We start from the raw sequence: 24,375 nt of genomic DNA, 5'->3' as shown, positions 1-24,375 counted from the left end.
CTCGCAGTATGCATCACGTCCTTTCATAAATTTTCCCATGTCATCAATAAACTTCCAAATAATAGGACAGTTTGTTCTTACTTCTGCATACTGTATTATCTTTTTGGGCAGAAAATGCTGTGTTCTCAGTCACAGCACTGTACATTTTTTTTTTGTAAGTAAATTTGGTAACAATCATCTGGAACATTCTATCCCATGTAACTTGCTACTTATTTGGTAATAAAGCATATACAAAATATGCAAAACCCCACCATTCCATCTTGCATAATGCCTCAAGTCTGGTATAATGCAAGAGGAGACACCTCAAGTCCCTTTTGCATACCACCACTTCGAAATCCGTGAACAAGCTATCCAGGTTAGTTTCACAGAAATTAAAATTTGTGCATTTTCTTGACCAATATCACCAAGCAAACATTTTCTGTGACCATTACTTGTCACAAAGCAGTTTCAGTCCAGAAATCATCAAACCTCTTGTATTTGCTTTGTTTAGAGAAGCAGACTTCATTAGGTTCAAGCTTCCTTCTATAAAAATGTTTTCATAACAATGAGTTTGGAAGCGATGCTTGTATAACTTGAGAACTGTTTTCAATAAATTAGTTTATAATCGACAGAAATTCATGAGTTTCTTCTGCCTTACACTTCACACCTGATTTGACGGTAGAAACTTCCAAACCATTTACCAAAGCACCATGAGAATGTCTGCTTACTTCCTATAAATTTTCAGCATAAATTCTACCTTTGTGTGTGTATAAATATTCATTGTATGAAAATTGCTTAGAATATTGTCATCCATTTCTGATATGGGCAGAGAAAATAAAGGGAAAACTGTACCTATAGGTCTCCTGGGCAAACAAAAAAATTAACTCAAGGTAGGAGCAAGGTTGTAGATTGTTAACAATAATCATTACCTAGTCAAGCATCTTTTTTTCAAGCTTAGAATCAGGTTATCAGTATATTACTACTGTATTACAAATTACTATAGTAGTTGACGAGATGATTACAACACTTGGTTCATCATTCTCTAAATTTACATAATTTCGTTTGTCAGTCTACAGTGGGGCCAAATCAGCTGTGACAAAATGGATGGGTCCAAAAAGTACAGTACCCCGCATGAAATGCCTAACTGAAATCTGTAAAGTCATAAATAAGAGTTACAATCAATTATGAATTGTACTTACCACGCTGGAATGTAAACTACTTACTCTGTAATGTAGAAAGTCTTAAGATACTCTACATTCAAAATCCTATCTAGGGCCTCCTTCCACAAGGTCAGCCAAAATGGATTTGTCTGTCTTCGTATACCCCACCATAACAAAAGGGTCATCGTCCTGATACATCTCCAAGTTTCTAAGGAAAGCATCCTCCTCTCTCACTTGTCACATATTTAGTTCTTTGCCTCCTGCTTGCCATTCCACCCTCAACAGGTTTCAACCAAGCCATTTTCACTCCCACCTCCTTTCTAAATATCATCTCAAATCTTAATATCTGTATCTCGGTAACTTCACCTCTAGAGCACTTCACTTATCAGCCTCTTACACGAGATATAAAAAATCCAACTCAATTGATTTTTTTTTCTGCTCCAGGTTCTATCGTTCCTTCCTTATTAATTCCCATAAGGATTTGTCCTTAAGAAGCAAATAGTTGAGCAGGGAAGTTTCCAAGAAGTTGGATAGCCAGCTGGCAAGGGAGAAAAGGGAACGGGTCAAATCTAAAGGACAAAGCAATGCAACAAAAACCCAAACGTGTCCTACTAAGACAGTAAAGGTAGTAATCCTCAGCAACCTGAGTTGCCTTTGAAAAAAAAAAATACTTTCACATGAAGCAATTCTATAATCTAGTTATTTCAGTATCAATAAAATGTTAAAAATATTTATAAGCAATATATACAACTGAACCGAAGTACTACAATTCAAAATTTCAATAATAAAGTCACAATCATTCACAAACAGACTAAAGGAATATAAAATTCCAGTTTCCTATGTAAAGGTTTACTAGATTTTAGACCAGAACTTAGAAGCTCAAAGGCTAAATGAAACACATAAAACAACTTGTATCTTTTTTTTATTATTTATAGCCCTTAGCTGTGAGTTTCAGCTGCTACATTTTGGGAATTTCTTTCTCACTACCTTTCTTGCATGAACATTAGAGGGATCATATATTTCAACAGGAAATTTTTTTTTTAGCAAACCAAAAACTTTTTTGAGTCTACCCATGGACTTTTAGAAAGTTAAATCTATCAAATTTAAAATAAAAGCTATCTCCAAAAGGTTTAATGTTCATGATACAGTACATATTTTTCCCACCCCTGATTTATTCTTTTTCTTTTTTCTTAACAATCATGTCCCAATGAAGGTTTTCTTCAACATGGAAAACATCAAGAGCAAATCATGGATTATAAAAAAAATTCAACCAACAACTTTTTTTAGCATTCCCAAGCTAGAACAATCTCGTTTTCTCCATAAACTATCAATGCAATCAATAACTTACTCTTCACAACTTGCATAACACTGCCCTGCCTCCCACCAATTCTGACGTACCTTAATTTACTACAATTTGTGGAAAAAAGTAGGAATAGTCATGTTAAAAAACTGGAGGATGATTATACAAAGGGAAATTTTCTCTTGCAGAAAATAAAGCAAAAGAATAAATAATAAAATGCGAAGGAAAGGATGAGGTAGAAAGAGGACGTACAGCACTGTACTTGCGGCAAATGATAACGGAGTTTCTTTTCAATAGAGAAATGTATAAAAAAAAAAAGTTCTAAACAGGATTTTCAGTAACAACAAACAAACGACAACTACCCTTTCAAATGAAATAAGTTTAAGGAAGGGGGTTGGTTGGGGTAGTACAGATGTTAAAAGGGCTTAACGATGATAGCCATCCCCCCTACAAGCATAGAGTGGTGCAGTACCAAAGGAAAGGGGAAATAAAAAACGCATTTCCTGTTCTTTACCAGCAATGTTCTCCTCTTGCTACATGATCCAGAAAAGCACTCTATGCTATCCAATTGGTGAAAAAAATGTGTTTGTGAGTGAGTGGTGTGTGTGATTGTGTTGTAATGAAAATAAAAGGATTGGATTATGTTAAACAGAACATGAAATAGATGACCCACAACAGGAAAGAGATTCTGCATAGTCTATTGATCAGGGGGATAAAGGTTTGGGGAAGCCACATTAAAGGTGTAAAAATCAAAAGTAAAAAAAAAAATAGCTTATTTTTCTTATTTTCCATCTTATTTATATAAAAAAAAAAATTCCCATAACAGCACTGTCCTATTTCTATATACTGTATAACTGAATTTTATTTGAATAATTTAAGGTAAAGAGAAGAGACAGGCTACTCAGGAGAAATGCTGAAAATAAAGATATCTGCATTTACATTAAGGAAAAATAAGATAAAAACTCCTATTTTGACACTTAAGTAATTCCTCTTCACAAAATTTCACCCTACTATTCATAAAATAGAATCCCCTTATTGCTGCTGTATGCCCCAATAGATGAAATAAAGACACACTTCAATGCAAGACCTTGCAGCATTGACATGGGACAAGGCAAGCACGCAACCAGTAACTTTAAGGGCGACTTACAGTAACAAAACCATGCGACACTCATTCCTATAGCAACTTAGGGCCACCACTGACTTGACATTTTGCAGAGCACCTGAAGAAAAGTGGGCTCTATAACTAGAGGTTAATAATAAAAAGAGAATGTGTGGCGGAAGAAGGAAAATGCTATAAGGACAGGAGGACAACATACTAACGCCTCTTTCACACTTTCACTCACACGTCAATCGCACAGGCAAACTTCACATATAAATAGTAATAATATTCTGTCCATAAAGCATAAAAATTTCTTGAGAGGCATTCAATAAAAGCCAATAGATCTCTCTCGAATCCCCTATCGTACTGCTTTTTGGCATTAGATTGAAGATCTTTATTTTCCATCACTTACCTTTCTTCTTTATATTATTTAAAAGGTTTTACACGATGGGTTTGCTATTACACAGTACTTCATATAACAATAAAATTATATCCTCAAATAAATTTCAAAGGATAACTATTACATATTAGCTGTCATAGTGTCTTTTCCCCTTCATGAAAAAATTAAACAACAACATCAAATGAAACTAATGGGAAAAAAAAGCCTGCCACTAGGTATACGTAGAATATTTTCTCGAAGTTCAATCACAGTAAAAAATATTCCTCAGACCTTTAATATATCAATGAGGCCAAATTTATCACTTATTCTTTTCCAGCATCAAAACTTGTTCTGTTGGCCGTTGCAAGACACATCATAAATGTCGTAAAAAGACAGCGAGGCGCAGAACATTCACAGATGACGATGAGGCGGATTAACGTTTATAAAAAAATGTCTTCAAAACGCAACAAATCCTCTTAACAGCAAGATTTTTTTTTCACGTCAATACAAAAAAATATACACAGGGGGATATTTATTTCAAAGTGACTATTTAGGGTCCTTTTACATATATTTATATATATATGTATATTTCATTCATATCAATAGATGAGCTTTAACTTTCATGAAGCTCACTCCGAGACATGATTAACAAATGAGCCTTTCTGCATGTTTCGTGTAGCTCAAACTTCATATTTATAAACAATTAGAAACTTGACCAGACCCAAGGTTGTCACTCGGAAGGGATGCATTCCCAGACACACAGTTTCAGTTATGAATGAACTCTATCATAATGCAGTCAAAATCTACACCTGTTAATATGCCTCTCTTGTCCCGAGGGCCTCCCTTATATATTTTTACGACTAAAAATGACAAGTAGGTAAACCCTTTGAATTCATGGGCAGGACAGGTGGATCTCTTATTGCATTATGAAAGGTACACCTAAGAAAAAAAATGAAAAAATAGCTACTGAACATTGTAAATATGGTAATGCACCTATGGTCAAAAATAGGACCACACTGTTTGTGTCCAGAAAATTATTTTTTTTTTTTATTGCTCAGGCACTTGCAGAAGGTGGAGTGATTTATTTCACTTTAAATTACTATACTTTTATTACCTCACAACTTCTGAAAGAACCTGAGCATCACTGCAAGAGCATCACAAAGTTAATCAATCAATCAATGATAATGATATGGAACAATGGATGCTACCTGCCTACAGTTAAATTGGTATTCTTATCAACGAACACCACTACGAGAGAGAGAGAGAGAGAGAGAGAGAGAGAGAGAGAGAGAGAGAGAGAGAGAGAGAGAGAGAGAGAGAGAGAGAGAGAGAAAGATATAATATAGAGAGAGAGAGAGAGAGAGAGAGAGAGAGAGAGAGAGAGAGAGAGAGAGAGAGAGAGAGAGAGAGAGAGAGAGAGATGAAATTTTTCAAGACAAGGGGAATCAAAGATCCAAATCCAAAGGAAAGATCAGAAGGTAGAGTGAAAAGTGAGGCCGATGCCCTACACAGCAAAATTAAAGCCTTTCACAAAAATAAGAGAAAAAAAAAAAGTCATGTGACACAGGAGCCATTTGTGATACAGTTGCAGTCTAGATCATTATCTCTAGTTACAACACCAATTACAGTATCGGTTCTCATTGCGTAAAAATTATAAGGCATGTCCCATTTCGGCAGTTCCTTTTACTTCAGGCTTTCCGATTAGAAAAACCATTTTTTTTACAGCACATTTCTCACAGAATATTGCCATTATTCACTTTCACAAGTAAAAGCATGAATCCCATATATTTCACCTGATAAAACAAATGTCTAATAGCCCAGTCCTTCAGCCTGCCTACCTGGCCTTGGCATTTATTATTTAGTTTCATACTACATTTAGCCCACAGGCATTTTTCCTTTTTATCTTTAAATAAAACACTTGTCTACTCCTAATCTTGGTGCTCCTTAAACAGAGACCATTTGCTTTATAAAGAAGCATGTTCCTAAATTTTAACAATAAATACCAATTTCCACTTCTAACAATGCATGGCACTACCAAAATCAGAAGCGCCTATTACTGAAATAGTAATAAAATGTACCAGTACGGGAAAAACACAGGGAGTATACCCGTATAAAACTCTTGCATATCTCCCATTTTTCTCTTCTGAAATTAAGCTTGATTTGACTGCTCCCAGTCTTCATACTGCAGCCATAAAATATACCAAGTACCTAGTTACCAAAGACATTTTTTCACATGACAAGCAATGGTAACAAGATAAATCCCAATTCTATGATTGGTGTGAGTTCACCACCTCATTAGGAGGCCGCAGCGGTGGCCATGAGCTCAGGCAGACACGGTTGAAGGCTGGGGGATGTTGCTGATTAACCCCTAGTGAATCCACGCTTCATTGGCTATGGTGGACGATGGGCACATGGTGACCATGGGTGCTGGGTGTACCTGGGGGCACAAACACCATCTAAACTCATGAGCAACATCTTGCTTCCCAATGTTAGATATCCCAAGGCTCAGGACTGTGACACATATTCACTTGCAGCTTGCTCAATCTCACTCACACACTCTCTCTCTCTTACTTCCAAATTTCTAGTAATGTCAGTTTTATTATTCATTTGTGGCACTGATACATTCTAGATACACTATTGAATTGCAATATTCACGAATAACCATTTATAATTTCCACCTAAATCAGGCAGCCCCTCAGTGTGCAAACCGTGGGTGCTTACCTTGTAGATATTGTATATGAGGCGCCGAGGCCATGTGCTGCACACCCGCTGACGACGTAGGTGTGAAACTCCCCGCCATGGAGGAGGGAATGTGTGCTGTAGCTGAATGTGGGGGTGGCCCTGAGGGATGCATCATCTGAGGAGCTGCAGCAGCAAGGTTAGGAGGAAGCATCACAATTTGAGCAGCCATCTGTTGGCCTGGTGCCCCATGGTGACCCCCTGCAGCAGCAGCAGCAGCAGCTGCTGCTGCAGCTGCATTTTGACCTGGATACTGATGCGCATGAGGAGACTGGGCCGTGTGAGGGCAATGCTGTGGTATATGTTGAGGCAAAGATGGATGGCCTATTTGAGAATATAACAATGGCTGTGGTGGAGTGGGTCCTGGAGTTGGAGGCTGGTTAGGCATATTGGGAGGCCCTCCACCCCCTCCAGGATTCTGTGGAGTTGGAGGTTGTTGGGGCTGTGGACCAGGAGTATGAGCTGGGTGTGGTTGGTGGGGTGGTATACTGCTAGGGGTCATATACATTGTTTGATGACTATGTTGCTGTGACTGCTGCTGCGAGTCAGTTGCTTGGCTTAAAATGCCCATAGACGTTGGCACCACTGCTGTAACCATCTGCATGCCAGCATGCGGGAATCTTAACATCATAGGCATACCTGGGTACTGCTGCAACAAAAAACACATATATAAAAATAAATGGAGATATTATTAGGTCCAGACATTAACAAATAAATTTTATGAACACAGTAGTTTAGAGAGACTTGGATCTTAATTTTTTCACTTTCAATATGGAAAGCACTTGATTTACCTTATTGGAAAAGGTTTTCCTTTAAATGGAATTATAAAAAATACAGTATATATCTTTCAAAACAACACCTCTGTAAACTTTAAAACAGGTCAGTGTAAGGACTTGGCTTGAGGTCCTATACTTCCTTGCCACTTATTTTTTTTCAAGGGCAACAAACCCTGGTGCCTTTCTTAAAAATAATAATCACCTTAACTAATAAAAGAAATTCAGTTTATAGTTGCAACAATATAAAGCAAAACTATATACACTTAAAGGATATCATTCCCAGTCCTGTAAATATCAAGTGCAAAATTGAGCACACTATTTATAATAGTTGTACGAGTTACCTAATTAACTCCTTCACTATGATGACATTAAACGTAAAAAAAACATGCCTGGTGATAGACAGTGCCGTCCGGATACGTCATTATTAGTATTATTATTACAAGCTAAGTTACAAATATAATCTACTGTATATGGAGGTTAAAACTACTTGTATAACTCATATATCTTACAAAAGAGTATAGCATATGGTTGTATATCGCACACAGTTCACGTTCGGGAAATTTCACAAAAATAATTTCCCCTCCCTAATATTAGCTCTTCTTTCTTCAGTTAACCAAAGAAGTCTTTGGGATTCTAGGCTTTATTTTTTATTGTGTAAGAGCTATTTCAGTCTGTTTACTATAGTAGAATCACACCACACTCTTTAGCCAATGGTGAGATTCCCTACACTCAAAATCCCCCCCCACACCCCCAGCTTAAGAGACATAAGGATCCTCACATCTCACACCACCAACAATTGAAATACTTAAAATTATAGTCGTTATTCACGATTATGCAAGGTATATTCTAGTGTATAATTATGTTGGCATATGTGTTCATATCACACAGATATTACTAAGAAGTGTTCTTCAATTCTCCGCCTCAGACTCCCACAAGTCCCACTCTTACGTAAACAAAACTTTTTTTCAGTAATGTAAGTCGTTGACATACGACACAATTTTTTTCTCAACTATCATCTTCATGTCTTATATATTACATATTGGTACTGTATTGTTCATTATTTTTATGAGTAAAAGTTAGCCTACAGTCATTATTTCCATTTCTTGACATTTTACGCAGTATGTCATGTTCTTATAATTGCAGTCTCTACTTCCAAGACTGTGAAATTCCCAACAAAGGAACAATCCAATTCATAGTGACAGTCACATGCAAGGTGGAATTTATAAACCTTTTGTCTAATGAACTAAATATTCTGTCTGTCTGTCTGTCCTTGGTTTTTTGTTTATTGTATTCATTATAAATTATACATAATAGAATACTTCGTGTCAAAGGAAACCAATGGATATTTTCATTACATTTCTGTTCAACATAAGAGTCCATTATTACTGACAAGTAGGTTTATATCTTTCGACAACTATTTATCAAGGAATTATTACAGAATAACTGTCACTTGAATTAATATAAAGTTTCTTAACACATAAAATCAGTGTTTTTCCATTATTTTAGAGAAAATTATATAAAAACAAATTTCTGAAAATTTTTTCGACAACCCCTTCGCAATGAATGGAAAAAATATTTTGTATGTTTAAAGTGAAATGCAATGGAAAAGAAATTAAGCTTTTGAAAAATATTTTCTGTAATCAGCATTAAAACAAACATGGGAATGTAGGTTATTATAGATCAAGTAAGCAAGTATATCAGATGGTTAAAAAACTCGTACATAGCTCGAGTAGCGGATCCGTGACCTCATAGTGAAGGGGTAAACACTCGCTGAAAACACCTGGTTTACATCTTGAAATGACTAGTTTACACAGAAATGACCTTGAATCTAAGGTTTTCAGACCAAGAATTTGTTAGGTTGGGAATGACAATGAACAAATTATTTTTTGACTAAGTAATCTCATATTACAGGGCTACGACATTATTCAATAAGCTAGTAGGATTACAGTATATTTAATGCTTTAGACTATACAGTACAGTATAGCAATACTTCTAGCTTGTTGGAACCACTAAAGGATCTCAATTTTTATACACATATTACAACTACATAACTGCTTACCTGATAAGGCTGAGGTGTTTGAGCCAACATGTTTTGTGGAATCTGCACTGTTGTTAGTGCTTGAGGCTGAGTGTTCATGGGTGGTGGGGCCAGTATGGGCTGACCTGTCGCTGCGGCAACTTGCATCTGTGACGTGAACTCTGGACGCTGGTTGCTACCTAATGGAACTGTAAAGAAAATGCCATAAAAAATGCCATAAAAAATACCAAAACAGCAATGCAGTACAATATACTCTTTAAATTGTAAATTGACATGGAAAATCTTTGTCATTAAACAAGGCTGACAGTCCTTGCATAGTATAATCAAAATTACATTTGCTTTCCCTCCGGTGGCTTTTAATTTTTTTTCTCTGTAAACTTTTATCACTGTATTTAATTCCTTTTCACTAAGTTTTCATTTTTTTCCAACTGCAAAACCACCTATTTTTCTACTACCTTTCAACTTGACAATAACTTCCGTAACTTGCATTTTTCCCAGGTTTGATTTTATTCAAATATTTTCATTGTTTGGTCATAGAGAAAATGAAACTAGGAGTAACCCACACATTTGACTAAGTTTGTATCTGCATAGGAAAAACTATCCTTTCTATTTCATAAGTGTTTGTTATTCTTTATGAACTTCCTAAAAGTGATGCACTGTATACATTTACAGTCAACCCTCGATATTTGTGGGTTCTATCTCTGCAGATTCGGTAATTTGCGATAACCTATTAAATAGAAATTTACCCCTTGTAGTTTCTCGATAAGTACTCTCGCGGCCTGAAGAATTCAAACCAACTGTGCTCCTTTGCACCCGGACTGCTGCGTGCTTTTTCCCTCTACACACAGCACAAGACCCCATCTCTAGCATCGTCTCTCCTCGCATGTGCATCTCCCACTTCAGTCCTCTTTGAGTAGAACCACATTAAATTGTAAAAATAGTGGCATAAAAATCCTGTACATATCCAGTGTGTTTACATTAAAGTGACTTTAGTATAAAGTGCGATACGTACATTAAGCTACCCCACGTGCCAAACAGTCGACGGCTCAAGTGTTGCATCTTGCCTTAGACTTAATGCGTAGAACTCAGTATGCAAACAGTTCTTGGTGTTGTACTTACAATTTCTATTGTGTTAGTTTATTCATTATGTATTAGTTTTATCATTGCATTACCTACTGTACAGTACTGTATACAAAACGCCAGTGCTCTTTGATTGGCGGCAAAACTCGGCCCTTGTGGTGTCCAGGTATTTTCTAGTTAGTTATATAGCCAGTAATGTCTTTTTTTTTACTTGCATACCTAGAAAGTTGTTAACATGCTTATTTATATGTCAATGGAAGGTAAATATATTAAGCCATGCTATAAAGAAAGTTTTTGTTTTATAGCCTTGCTATTTTCTGTGCTAAGATGCACCAAGTAAGATGTCCATTGAAATGGTTATTTGAGATTAATATAGATTGTTACAGTCTTGAGTCTTTGGGAAAGCTATGCTGCATACGGTAATTAATGGTTTTGTTTGTGTTTTGTGTATTGTAGCGTCCTTGAATAGTGGGATAAACTTCTTCAATTGTAGTTCTTTTTTTGGTCAGATAAAGTTTTTGGAGGTGAAATATAATACTAAAGTATATGGTGGGTTTTTTTTTTTTTTGCAGTCTCCTAGCACAGGCGGGATAAACTGCATCTCCTAACACTTTCTAGGTTACAGAAAATTATTTATTTATACCAGCAATCTTCATTATTATCATTAGCAGATCATGAAAGGTAGGTGTCACTGAGAAGTATGGCGTACCAGGTGAAAATGAGAGTGGTGAGCGACTGGTAGATGTGTGTGTTGACCAAGAGATGGTGATAAGTTCTAGTTTTTTTCAAAAATAAAGATAAAAACAAGTACATATGGGTAAGAGTGGCAAATGGAAGAGTGGTAAAAAGGGCATTAATGGATTATGTGTTGATAACTAAAAGAATGTTTGGAAGATTGAAAGACGTGCAAGTGTTTAGGGGTATGGCTAACGGTATGTCTGATCATATTTTGGTGGAAGGAAAATTAGTTGTAGCAAAAGACTGGGGGAATAGAGTAGGCGGATGTAAAAGGGAGCTAGTGAAGGTTGAAGAGCTATTAAACCTGGGGTAAAAAGTATTAATCAAGAAAGGTTGAAAATGGCATATGACGCAGTGAAAGTAAGAGAAACTGATAATTTAGAGGAGTGGAAGTTAGTAAAAGAAAATTTTGTTGGGATTGCAAGTGATGTGTGTGGCAAGAAGGTTGTTGGAGGCAGTATGAGGAAAGGCAATGAATGGTGGAATGAAGGAGTGAAGGTAAAAGTGGAAGAGAAAAAGAGGGCTTTTGAAGAATGGCTGCAGAGTAATAGTGTAGAGATGTATGAAAGATAGAGAGAGAAAAATGTGGAAGTAAAGCGCAAGGTGAAGCAAAAAGGGCGGCTGACCTGAGGTGGGGTCAGGGATTGGGTCATTCATATGAAGAGAATAAGAAGAAGTTTTGGAAAGAAGTGAAGAAGAGTAAGGAAGGCTGGTTCAAGAATTGAAGAGACAGTGAAAGATGGAAATGGAAGGTTCTTAAAAGGAGAGGTGGCAAGGAAAAGGTGGGCGGAATATTTTGAAAGTTTTCTGAATGTTCAGGATAATAGGGAGGCAGATATAATTGTTATTGCAGGTGTTGAGGTGCCAGTGATGGGAGATGAGAATGAGAGAGAGATTACAGGAGAGGAAGCGAGGAGAGCACTAGATGAAATGAGAGTAGGAAAAGCATCTGGTATGGATGGTGTGAGAGCTGAGATGATGAAGGAAGGGGGTGTGACTGTACTTGAATGGTTGGTGAGATTGTTTAATGTGTGTTTGTGTTGTCAATGGTACCAGTAGATTGGGTTTGTGTGTGTATTATACCACTATACAAGGCTAAGGGAGATGTGCATGAGTGTTGTAATTCAAGAGGTATTAGTTTGTTGAGTGTAGTTGGAAAAGTGTATGGTAGAGTACTGATTAATAGGATTAAGGATAAAACAGAGAATGCAATCTTAGAAGTACAGGGTAGTTTTAGAAGAGGTAGGGGTTGTATGAATCAGATTTTTAAAGTTAGGCAGATATGCGAGAAATATTTAGCAAAAGGTAAGGTGTACGTTGCGTTTATTGATCTGGAGAAAGCGTATGATAGACATGATAGGGAAGCAATGTGGAATGTGATGAGGTTATATGGAGTTGGTGGAAGGTTGTTGCAAGCAGTGAAAAGTTTCTACAAAGGCAGTAAAGCATGTGTTAGGAAAAGAAATGAAGTGAGGGATTGGTTTCTGGTGAGAGTGGAGCTGAGACAGGGATGTGTGATGTTGCCGTGGTTGTTTAACTTGTATGTTGATGGAGTGGTGAGAGAGGTGAATAATCGGGTGCTTGGACAAGGAATGAAACTGGTAGACGAGAATGACCATGAATGGGAGGTAAATCAGTTGTTGTTTGCGGATGATACTGTACTGGTTACGGACGCAGAAGAGAAGCTTGGCCGATTAGTGACAATTTGGAAGGGTGTGTGAGAGAAGGAAGTTGAGAGTTAATGTGGGTAAGAGTAAGGTTATGAGATGTACGAGAAGGGAAGGTGGTGCGAAGTTGAATGTCATGTTGAATGGAGAGTTACTTGAGGAGGTGGATCAGTTTAAGTACTTGGGGTCTGTTGTTGCAGCAAATGGAGGAGTGGAAGCAGATGTACGTCAGAGAGTGAATGAAGGATGCCAAGTGTTGGGGGCAGTTAAGGGAGTAGTAAACAAAAGAGGGTTGGGCATGAATGTAAAGAGAGTTCTATATGAGAAAGTGATTGTGCCAACTGTGATGTATGGATCGGAGTTAATGGGGAATGAAAGTGACAGAGAGACAGAAATTGAATGTGTTTGAGATGAAGTGTCTAAAGAGTATGGCTGGTGTATCTAGAGTAGATAGGGTTAGGAACGAAGTAGTGAGGGTGAGAACGGGTGTAATAAAAGAGTTAGTAGCTAGAGTGGATAAGAATGTGTTGAGGTGATTTGGCCATGTTGAGAGAATGGAAAATGGCTGTCTGCTAAAGAAGGTGATGAATGCAAGAGTTGATGGGAGAAGTACAAGAGGAAGGCCAAGGTTTGGGTGGATGGATGGAGTGAAGGAAGCCCTGGGTGATAGGAGGATAGATGTGAGATAGGCAAGAGAGCATGCTAGAAATAGGAATGAATGGCGAGCAATTGTTATGCAGTTCCGGTAGGCCCTGCTGCTTCCTCCAGTGGCTTGGTTGACCGCGGAAGTAGCAGCAGTACGTGATTTAGCGTTATGAAGCTTCATCTGTGGTGGATAATGGGGGAGGCTGGGCTGTGGCACTCTAGCAGTACCAGCCAAATTCGGTTGAGTCCCTTGTCAGGCTGGGTTTTTATGTAAACTTTGATATTAAGACATAAAACGCAAGAAGAAGAAGAAGAAGAAGAAGAAGAAGAAGAAGAAGAAGAAGAAGAAGAAGAAGAAGAAGAAGAAGAAGAAGAAGAAGAAGGTTGAGTCCCTTGTCAGGCTGGGTTTTTATGTAAACTTTGATATTAAGACATAAAACGCAAGAAGAAGAAGAAGAAGAAGAAGAAGAAGAAGAAGAAGAAGAAGAAGAAGAAGACTGGCAAGTAATATTTCTTGCATGTGTGTATTATCATGGCCTTCAGACACTTGGATAAGACTCACTTTCCGGCAGCTGTGTAAAGCCTGTGTACCTACGGCACTGCAATTTAGTACAGGTCACAGAAGAAAGTGTCTTCAAAAGTTCAAAGTTACAGCAATTTTTTTTTTTTTACATTGAACAGGCTGACGCAAGTTTCTCTTAACAGTTTATTTATGCTTATCCAAAGGATATTTTGGACAATTGAGCTACTACAAACTAGTTTGTAGTTTGCAGTAGCTCTATTGTCCAAATTATCCTTTGGATAAGCAGCTAAAGCAGGACCAACTGTAACCTGTTCATGTCAAAGGGCTAACATTGTAATTGTTCAGTAGCTACTTTCCTCTAAAGGGTAAAGGTAGAAGAGACTCTTTACCTATAGTAAGCAGCTCTCCTAGAAGGAGGACACTCCAAAAGCAAAACATTGTTCTCTAGTCTTGGGGTAGTGTCAAATCCTCTGTACCATGTTTGTCTTCCACTGTCTTGTGTTAGAGTTCTCTTGCTCGTGGGTACACTTGGACACGCTCGTGGATACACTTGGACACACTATTCTATCTTTTTTTATTTCCTTTCCTTACTGGGCTTTTTTTCCAGTTGGGGCCTTTATGACAAGAGTTCTTCGGACTTTCAAGCCTTACAAGCATGACGGAATTAGATTAATGTTAAAGACACACTGATTTATGAATACAGAAATGTGTGTAACAATTGTGGCCTGGTTGGTAACGTCTCTGCCTGGTGTTTGCCAGACGGGAGTTCGAGTACTGCTCAGACTCTTAGTACCAATTTGTAGGTAGTAGGTTGGCCAGGGCACCAGTCACCTGTTGAAATACTACTGCTAGAGAATTATGAGGTCTTTTGACTGGCCAGGCAGTACTACATTGGATCCTTATCTCTGGTTACGGTTCATTTTCCCGTTGTGTACACCCCCGCGCGCACACTAAATGGTCTGGCCTATTCTTTACATATTTTTCTGTCCTCATACACCTGACATACCAAACAAGGGTTACTGCATTGTTCAGTGGCCACTTTCCTCTTGGTAAGGGTGGAAGAGACTCTTTAGCTATGGTAAGCAGCTCTTCCAGGAGAAGGAGACTCCAAATTAAACCATTGTTCTCTAGTGTTGGGTATTGCAATAGCCTCTGTACCATGGTCTTCCACTGTCTTGTGTTAGAGTTCTCTTGCTTGAGGGCACACTGGAGCACAATTTTTTATCTAATTTGTTTTGTTCAAGTTTTTATATCTTATATAGGAGATATTTATCTTAACTTTGTTACTCTTCTTTAAATATTTTTTTTCTTTTCTCACAGGGCTATTTTCCCTGTTGGAGCCCCTGGGCTTATAGCATCCTGCTTTCCAAGCAGGGCTATACTTAGCAAGTAATAACAATAATAATAATATAGGCTACGTGTACGGCGAGTTGGAACGGTGAGTCAACCTACAAAAAACAGCTTCAAAAGAAAAAAGAACAAAAAAGGAATTCCACAGGTCACCGTCGCCCCATTCCCCTCCCCGCAACCGCCGAGGAAAGGGAAAGGAGGCCCCACAGAAGGGTTCGGGATCTCAGCCACTGGGGGGGGGGGGGGGGGAGAAGAAGGCCAGTCTCAACTTGATGCCGGTCCCAAGCCCGGGGAAATGGGGAGGGTTGGTGGCAGGAAAGGCATCCGTCCATGAAAAATTCGTCAAAACCAATATGGATAGTGGAGATTGAGAGATTAGAATCACTTAAAAGTGTTAGCTTTGCTAATTAAGCTGTAGTGTTGTGATAGTATTGTACATATTCTACAGTATCAGCAAATGTTGTTAGATAGGAATAAATGTTATGTTATTACATTATTTACATACAAGTGTGGGAATGACTCGTGTTGTGTACCGTGTACTTAGAGTACACTTCTGTACAGTTACTGAAGTGTTCAAACAGTAATACAATACTTATACTGTGATAGTAACCACATAAAAATAATATAGTACAGTACAGTGAGTTACCTAATATGTTAGTCGACAGCACATAAACAATGGGCAGCGAGTTGGTAGGTTATGAGCTAACCCACCTTAGGACAGCAAGCATTCGTGGATTCTAGATTTTCGCACTGGACACTTGCCTAACACCTCGAAAACCAGGGGCAGACTGTTATGTTATTGTTTATTACTTCTATTTCCCCATATTTTTGTCATTTACACCATATTTTACTACATATTTCATTCTTTCCTCATTAAAATGTCCAGCCCTTCTACTTCCCCCTCAATTTTTAAACCCATTTTCATTAGATAAGCTCTCAAATTGCACACAGCATATTGCAAAGTAGACGAAAGTCTCGCACAAACTCCCCTTCATTAAAAAATCATCAAACATGGGGCATAAACATACTTAAAAAGCCGCCGTCGGCGGCGCCCACTTGTGTCCGAGAATTGGGTTCTGTCGTTAGCCATCAGCCTCCTATCTGTGGGGTGGGTGCTTATGTCTGATGTGGCTGTTAAGTCCTAGTCTGTGGTGGAAGAGTCGCGGATAGTGTTCACAAGGGAGGGTAGGTGGTGGGCGGGGCTGTTCTAATCGCTCTCTCCTTCTTCTCCTCCTAGCCTCCTCATTTTGTCTCCTTCTCTCCTCGAAGTCCACGGTGCCATGGTGTACTGTACTCCTCCAGGTTTTCCTGTCCCTGGCTGTTTCTTCCCATGAGGAAGGATCGATGTCAGTTAGAGCCGTGCATAGGATGGATCCATCTAGGCTCCCAAAAAAAATATTCTACGGAGAACTGACCCAGGGCACCAGACCACGAGGAGCCCCGAAAATGCGCTATAAAGATCAACTAAAGCGCACCCTGGCTCTAACTGACTTAAAAAGCACTTAAAAATTAAAACGAGTATAGAGTAACATTTTCAGTCCACTAAAAAGCATATCTTCAAAAATGCTACAAACACTTTTCAAAACTGTCATTTCTTATCACTACTACTGTTCTGACATTTATTAATAAAAATTAAATTAGAACATGAACAAATATGTATGTTAAAATTGGACAGTCTCTAGTCTTCATAAAAAGTGTAGAAGAGCGAGAAATGTTGCTCTCGACTAGGTTTGTGCGGCATAACCAATCCGACTCGGACTACAGTACAGTTTGGAGGCCATGTACTGTAGGTAATCCAGCCATCCTTCTTTTGAAGCATAGAGTTGTGGTGGCCGATGTGGTAATGTGCCTGACTAGGGTTTGCTTTAGATCCAACGTGATCATGAAGTCTCTTTAAATTACTGCCTGCTGCAGAGGATGAAGATCCAGAAAGTACAATACTGAACAGAAGGGACTACCTCCTGTTGCCTCTAGAAGAGGAAGTCCCAAAACCAATACTGCCAGAATCAGAAACACACTCCTGCTGTGCACAAACCAACACCTCCAAGAGTCAGTTGTTCAAAGGGGAACCCAAAAACTCCAAAGGACATGCACCATAGATACTTAAGCTATTGACTCCCAAAGGGAGGATGGTTTCGTGGTCTCACAAGGAGAAACAGGAAGAACTTTCGGGCCAGACGGTTGTACGAGGGTTAAACAGCTGTCGCTCTTACTCGGTTGTCCCCCAGAGGAGACTGAGTGAGAAGAAATAGTGGGATGGATACCAGAAGAAGAAGTCATCCCAACTTTGAGGAGGACACTGAAGGCGTAGAATCCCACCTTTAAGGTTTCTTCCTACTATCGTATCTCTCCTACTGGTACGCTGGCCACTAGTGACAGTCGTTGCACGGAGACGCTTGCATGTAGGGGTGTCCTCTGCATGATGCGCAAAGCCGGTGAGGTTTTACCTCCATCGTAGACAAGAATTTATTACAAGAGCAGCCCACCATCTCTGGACAAACCGGCTTGCTATGCATTCCTAAAAGCTTGCACACCAAACATACTAGGGGGAAAAAAATGGGGGTTGTTACATTTCTGAGTTTCAGTAAAGAGTATTGAAGAAATATGTCACCTCTCAACAATGGCCGAAATCAAAGTGGAGTTCTAGCGAGTGAGCAGGAAGAGGCACTTTCCCATATCTCAGTTTGCGCTGTTATCTTCTCTTATGTAAAGAACTAGGGTTTGTATTCATGTGGGAAAAACTGTGCATTGCTTTCAATATAAATGAACATAAAAAACTATAAATGCCATACGTCTCTTAGCAAATCTTGGGGGCTGATGCTGTACGGGGTAAGGCTGGGACATCACATAAGCAGCTGATACCATAGCAGCTTGCTGGAAGCCTACAGATGGACCTCCACCAGGCATCTGTGGCGGTTGGTTTGAGGGGATTTGTGGTGTTTGTGGTGTATGAGGCCTTGGCGGAGTAGTTGTGCTAGGTGTTCGCTGTGGAAAAATGAATATTAATAAAAGGAATTTCATATGCTGTTCACAATATGATTCATAAAATACACATTATGCATGTCAACACATTAAATTTATTGGTACTTGTACTCACTGGACTAAATGGCTTGGCATTCGGATTAAGAATAAATTCCTTGGCATTAGGATTCAACTTTGAATTAGTAACAGTAGACATCTTATCGGGTTCCTCGTGTGCTTTGCTCACTTCTGGGACAGGGCTCATAGTCATAACTGGGGTATTTTGAGGGTGATGCGAAGTTTGAGCAACACATTGTGGAGGACCCTGAGGCACAGGTGTAGAAACTGGAGGGGTTTGTCTTTGCTGTTGGGGTTGTGGGGCCATATGTGGCTGCTGTGGAGATGGTTGGGGTTGGGGTTGGGGAGGTAGAGGCTGCTGAGGCAGGGGAGGTGGTTGTTGTGTAGGTGGCTGCTGTGGGGGTAATTGCTGTTGAGGGGGTTGTGAGGGGGGTGGTGGCTGCTGTTGGGGGGGTTGGGGTAGGGGTTGAGGCTGTGGCTGCGCCGGCACTTGTCGAGATTGAGGGGGTGGCGGCTGGACATGCTGTACTGGGGGAGGCGGCTGCTGCTGCTGTGGGGGTTGCTGTTGCTGCGGCGGTTGTTGCTGCTGTGGATGTGGGACTTGGGGCTGCTGGGGTTCTGTTGGTTGTTGCTGCTGTGGAGGTGCTTGGTGGTGGTGTTGGCTTTGTGCTTTTTTCTCAGCTTGATCTGAAAGTTTGAAATCTTGGCTGAATTTCTTCAAATCAGCAATCTGCTCTTCTTTGTTCGTGCGCTGCTTCCTTGGTTCACGCTGTTCTCGGGGTTCTTGCTTGCGATGATCCCCTTGACCCATGGGAGGCATGTGGCCTGGGTGCTGCTGCTGATGCTGAGGAGGAGGGGGCTTCTGCTGTCCTTTCTGAGGCGGCCCTTCGTTATGATGCTGACGAGTGTGGTGATCCGGTTTACTACAAATGTCATTATGATGACTCTCTCTCCCTGGGTCATTTAATGAATTATCATGATGGTTTCGCCGATCTGAAAAACAAAATAAGCTTTATATTTCCTAAATATAACCTCATACATCAAATAAGAAGTAAGGCAGTCAGTTAGTACTAAATCAAATATTCATAGGTTGTAATACAATGATAATGCTTAATTCTCCATATTTATGAATTGGGTTAATAGGCTAATTCATTTAATTTCCTTGGCCAAAACATTGAAGACTGATTAAAATATATTACACCTTCTTATATTGTTTTTGAAATCAAAGAGTATTGTACCCACATTGGTTTCCCCAATTTTAACTGGCAACTTCATCACTTAATTTTAGTGATATCAAAACATCTTAGGAAATAACTTTGTTCAATCTAGGTCTACAGTACACCAATTACTAATACAATAACTTCCTAAAATGTCAACACAAAGACCCAAACACTCTCCAAAACTATGGGTTGACATATACGCTGTCATATACAGTATAAAATTTTTTTTCTGATACACTAGGTGATGCATGAAATCATAACTTAATTTTAAGATAACTACCCTACAGCATAAGATATGCTGGAGACAAAACCATTTTAAAAATTTAAAGCCATCTCTATCACTTTTAGGTGGCCCATTCTTGCATTTTAAAATTGGATAAACTGTGTAGAAATTAAAAAGTTTAAGTCTACTGGTCTACAGTATCAACTTGCCCATTCACGCTTTGCCATTCGCGGCTTCACATTTAATGGTTAGGCTCTCAAAGTTTTTTTTTTATTCTAATTTGTGAATTTTCACAACACAAACAGGCCTTTTCGAGCAGAAAAACATTCAAATTCACCCTAACTTATTAATAATTTTAAAATAAAAATGTCAGTTAATATAATAGCAAAATATATTTATTTTCTATGTCAAATCCACGAAAAAGAATAAAAACAACTGAAAAATATAGGAAAAAAACATTAGCACTATTACACAGCCTTCCGATGAGAGAGAGAGAGAGAGAGAGAGAGAGAGAGAGAGAGAGAGAGAGAGAGAGAGAGAGAGAGAGAGAGAGAGAGAATAAATCTTCACTACATGCACATGTACACAAATAAGCCTTTTTAATAGAAAAACACTCAAACTCAGCCTACAATTTTGTTTTAATCATAGTACTCGATTGTATTGGGCGAATAGCAATTTCAAGGCCTGCCTAATGTTACTCCACTTTTATCATAAATAATTTACCACATTTTAATTTCAATTTATAATTACATCTTTAATAAAAGCTCTTAGTATCAGTGTAGTTATCACTTGCTTGTGTAATTGCATTTGTTTGTTCGTCATGATCGGGGATGAAACGTAAACAAAAAGTTTTCTGTTTAAGGTGACGTTTTAGGAAAAAACCTGACATAAAATCTCTTATTTCATTTACTTTGAATTTTTAAGATGAACTAAGCAAATCAAAATCAATAACATTATTATTACACAACCAATACTTCGTAAGATAGCAGTTTCTGAAAAGGTAACCTATACACAGAAGTGTAAATGAGTTCGTTATGATCGGCAATAGAACAACATAAAAAAGCAAAGGTTTCAGCTTTAGGTGGCGTTTTTAGCAAAAGCATGATATAAAACAGTCTTTAAATACCGCATTTCCCGTGCCATAAGACGCACCCTTAAATTAGCAAGGCAGTTTTAGAAAAAAAAATAAAAAATTGAGGATTTTAAAACTTCTCAGCAGAAATCCCTTGTCAGCGACTCTAGCGTGATTATTGTCTAGCACAGTTAACTTTTCTTATTTTGGGTGTATTATGAAATGTTCAAGTTGATATCAATTACCTTATATGCTGATTATCCCCATTTTACTAGATATTCATATAAGAAACCACTAAACCAGTCGTTGTTTCCACCACAACTACACTTTAGTCATAGTGTTTGGTATTTCAAGTGTTGTTTACATGAGAGCAGTGCTGCCAAAGGTTCTTCATAAAAGTTTGGTAAAGAGGTAAAATTGTAGTAATATTTCCAAAATTCATCATATAACCTATGAATTTTCACACAAAATGTAATTATTGTTTAAAGAAATCTAGAAATTCTTTTAGGTGGAATACTTTTGCTAATGTTAATGTGATTCTAGCTCTGGTTACTTTTCTGATAACTTGCTAATACTGCATTCAACTAACAGAGAAGTTTTTCCAAGGTTGTATTCAGCAACTGTCTGTTTGTATTATTTCGGAACTCAGGCAACAAAGTCATTATAAATATATTGCTTTATTACAAAATATCAACAAAATATGGGAAAATAGATATTTACTTCATAAACCACTAGTATGTCATATCGTCTTCTGCTACGACACCACTAGTTGGCATGTTTGCTTGTAGAAGGGGGTTGGCGAGTCATCAGCTGATTACCAAAACAACCAAATAATTTGCTAGTGTACTTCATTAAATGAAGTGCAATATAAAAATAAATGACTTTATTACATATGCAATCGGTAAACATTACACGGTCACAAAAAATATGTTTTGTACATATTGTGCATACATGTACAGTGTATGCATTTATAAATAAATGCCTACTGTAATGCAATAATAATTCTCTCTCTCTCTCTCTCTCTCTCTATATATATATATATATATATATGAGAAAGTGATTGTACCAACTGTGATGTATGGATCGGAGTTGTGGGGAATAAAAGTGATGGAGAGACAGAAATTGAATGTGTTCGAGATGAAGTGTCTAAAGAGTATGGCTGGTGTATCTCGAGTAGATAGAGTTAGAAACGAAGTGGTGAGAGTGAAAACGGGTGTAAGAAATGAGTTAGCAGCTAGAGTGGATATGAATGTGTTGAGGTGGTTTGGCCATGTTGAGAGAATGGAAAATGGCTGTTTGCTAAAGAAGGTGATGAATGCAAGAGTTGAAGGGAGAAGTACAAGAGGAAGGCCAAGGTTTGGGTGGATGGATGGAGTTAAGGAAGCTCTGGGTGATAGGTGGATAGATGTGAGCGAGGCAAGAGTGTGTGCTAGAAATAGGAATGAATGGCGAGCGATTGTGACGCAGTTCCGGTAGGCCCTGCTGCTGCCTCCGATGCCTTAGATGCCCGCGGAGGTAGCAGCAGTGGGGGATTCAGCATTATGAAGCTTCATCTGTGGTGGATAATGTGGGAGGGTGGGCTGTGACACCCTAGCAGTACCAGCTGAACTCGGTTGAGTCCCTTGTTAGGCTGGGAGGAACGTAGAGAGTAGAGGTCCCCTTTTTTGTTTTTGTTTCTTTGTTGATGTCGGCTACCCCCCAAAATTGGGGGAAGTGCCTTTGGTGTATGTATGTATGTATTACATATGAACGATAATTGTAGGTTTAAATTCTATCTCTCGTAAGTTTGAGTGCTTGTATACCAATAGTTTGGTGTTTGAGGATTGTCAAACTCCCCTATACAACTTTTTCTTACGCATTAAGACGCAGGATAATTTTGGGGGTCAATTTTCGTGAAAAAAGGTGCGTCTTATGACACGGGAAATACGATAATTTATTTTGGATTTCTAAGTAAACAGCAAAAGCAATTCAACCAATTTTGACGGAACAGAAGACGATGACAGTGCAAGGAATGCAAACGAAAGCAACAAAGATGATTCCTATGATGATGCTGTCCTGGTAAATTTTTTAACTTTTTAAAAGTTCAAATGGCATGGTGAATTTTGATGGTTTTTAATTTCAAGTTTATTGAATAGTTTATTTTTCCTTTTTTAAAACTTTTTTGCATAATTCTTTTCAAATATACCAGTGTAGGTATTGAAAATTCTAGGTTTCGGACAACTAGGCTAGCCTACCAACAGGTTCACACAGCCTGAGTACAGTACAGTACTGTATTATAAATAAATAAAAATAAAATTACCGGTAAATATTCTTATTTTACATAAACATAAAACTATATACCGTAATTAAATGAGAATAATATATGATCTTAAGTCACTCTTCAAACTACTAAAGAGAGAGAGAGAGAGAGAGAGAGAGAGAGAGAGAGAGAGAGAGAGAGAGAGAGAGAGAGAGAGAGAGAGAGAGAGAGAGAGAATTATTATTGCATTACAGTAGACATTTATTTATAAATGCATACACTGTACATGTATGTACAATATGTACAATGCATATTTTTTGTGACCGTGTAATGTTTACCGATTGCATATTATATTACATGTATTACCTGAACTATTCACATGGTATTCATCTATTTGAGTTTGCCTTTAAATTTGCTCCATTTTCTGTTAACTCTAATAGATAAGTTGGCAAAGAAAATGACTCGTCAGTGCAGTAATAAATATGGGTAACTGTGCTGTGCAGTGTTACGGCCTTCCTATACTAATGTTTCTTTTTGATTAAAATATTATTATAGTACAAAATTAAAATGTGTTTACAAAATCTTTACATTAGTGAAATACACAACTGCATGCAATATTACTAATTTACATTATCACTGCAATATTACTAAAACATCACTGTACTAATGAGTCGGACTGTCTTGAGAAAGAGTTGGGGAAGCTTTTAGCAGTGTATATGATCTCGTACATGGACATTTTAAATCTGAGTCCAAAATTCACGGTTTTTCGACGTTCGCGAGGGCATAAAGGACGTAACCCCGCCCCCGAATGCTGGGGTTACGTTATTTACAACACTAGGGAGCTATTGTTAATAACAATGTCTCTTTGATGAAATAGCTTTCTGAATTACTTGCTAGTGCCTTTGCTGTATTTGCAATTACAATGCAGTAATCTCTCTTTACATCATGGTTCACCTAAAGCTCCCTCAGTACATCATGGATTTATAAATAATGTCAAACTATATTTCAAACTCCTAAGGGCAGATAGGTTTTAATTTTTTATTCTAATAAAACAAAATCTTTCAAGAGCATAAAATAAATTAAAGTTATACCGTATAAACTAACATAAC

At 38.2% G+C, this 24,375-nt stretch overlaps 1 protein-coding gene across 4 annotated transcripts in view; it reads right to left on the bottom strand.

Moving 5' to 3' along the window:
- Window positions 1–969: 969 nt before the first annotated feature.
- Window positions 970–24,375, bottom strand: part of LOC137623257 (ataxin-2 homolog) — a 74,603-nt gene continuing 51,197 nt past the window's right edge. Inside the window, exons 7-11 of one of the 4 annotated variants that reach the window (XM_068354009.1) lie at window positions 18,571–19,505; window positions 18,266–18,458; window positions 9,492–9,658; window positions 6,639–7,302; window positions 970–1,677 (exon numbers count right to left, since the gene is read on the bottom strand). In XM_068354009.1, coding sequence (XP_068210110.1) covers window positions 1,604–1,677; window positions 6,639–7,302; window positions 9,492–9,658; window positions 18,266–18,458; window positions 18,571–19,505 — 2,033 coding nt within the window. In that variant the 3' untranslated portion in view covers window positions 970–1,603. Of the gene's footprint in view, window positions 1,678–5,476; window positions 7,306–9,491; window positions 9,659–18,265; window positions 18,459–18,570; window positions 19,506–24,375 lie in introns of those variants that run through there. The other 3 variants (XM_068354008.1, XM_068354010.1, XM_068354011.1) reach the window with 3 other exon arrangements.

The sequence above is a fragment of the Palaemon carinicauda genome, chromosome 30 (genome assembly GCF_036898095.1).
Source record: "Palaemon carinicauda isolate YSFRI2023 chromosome 30, ASM3689809v2, whole genome shotgun sequence".
Taxonomy (NCBI): Eukaryota; Metazoa; Arthropoda; class Malacostraca; order Decapoda; family Palaemonidae; genus Palaemon; species Palaemon carinicauda.
This window is presented reverse-complemented; position numbering and strand designations above follow the sequence as displayed.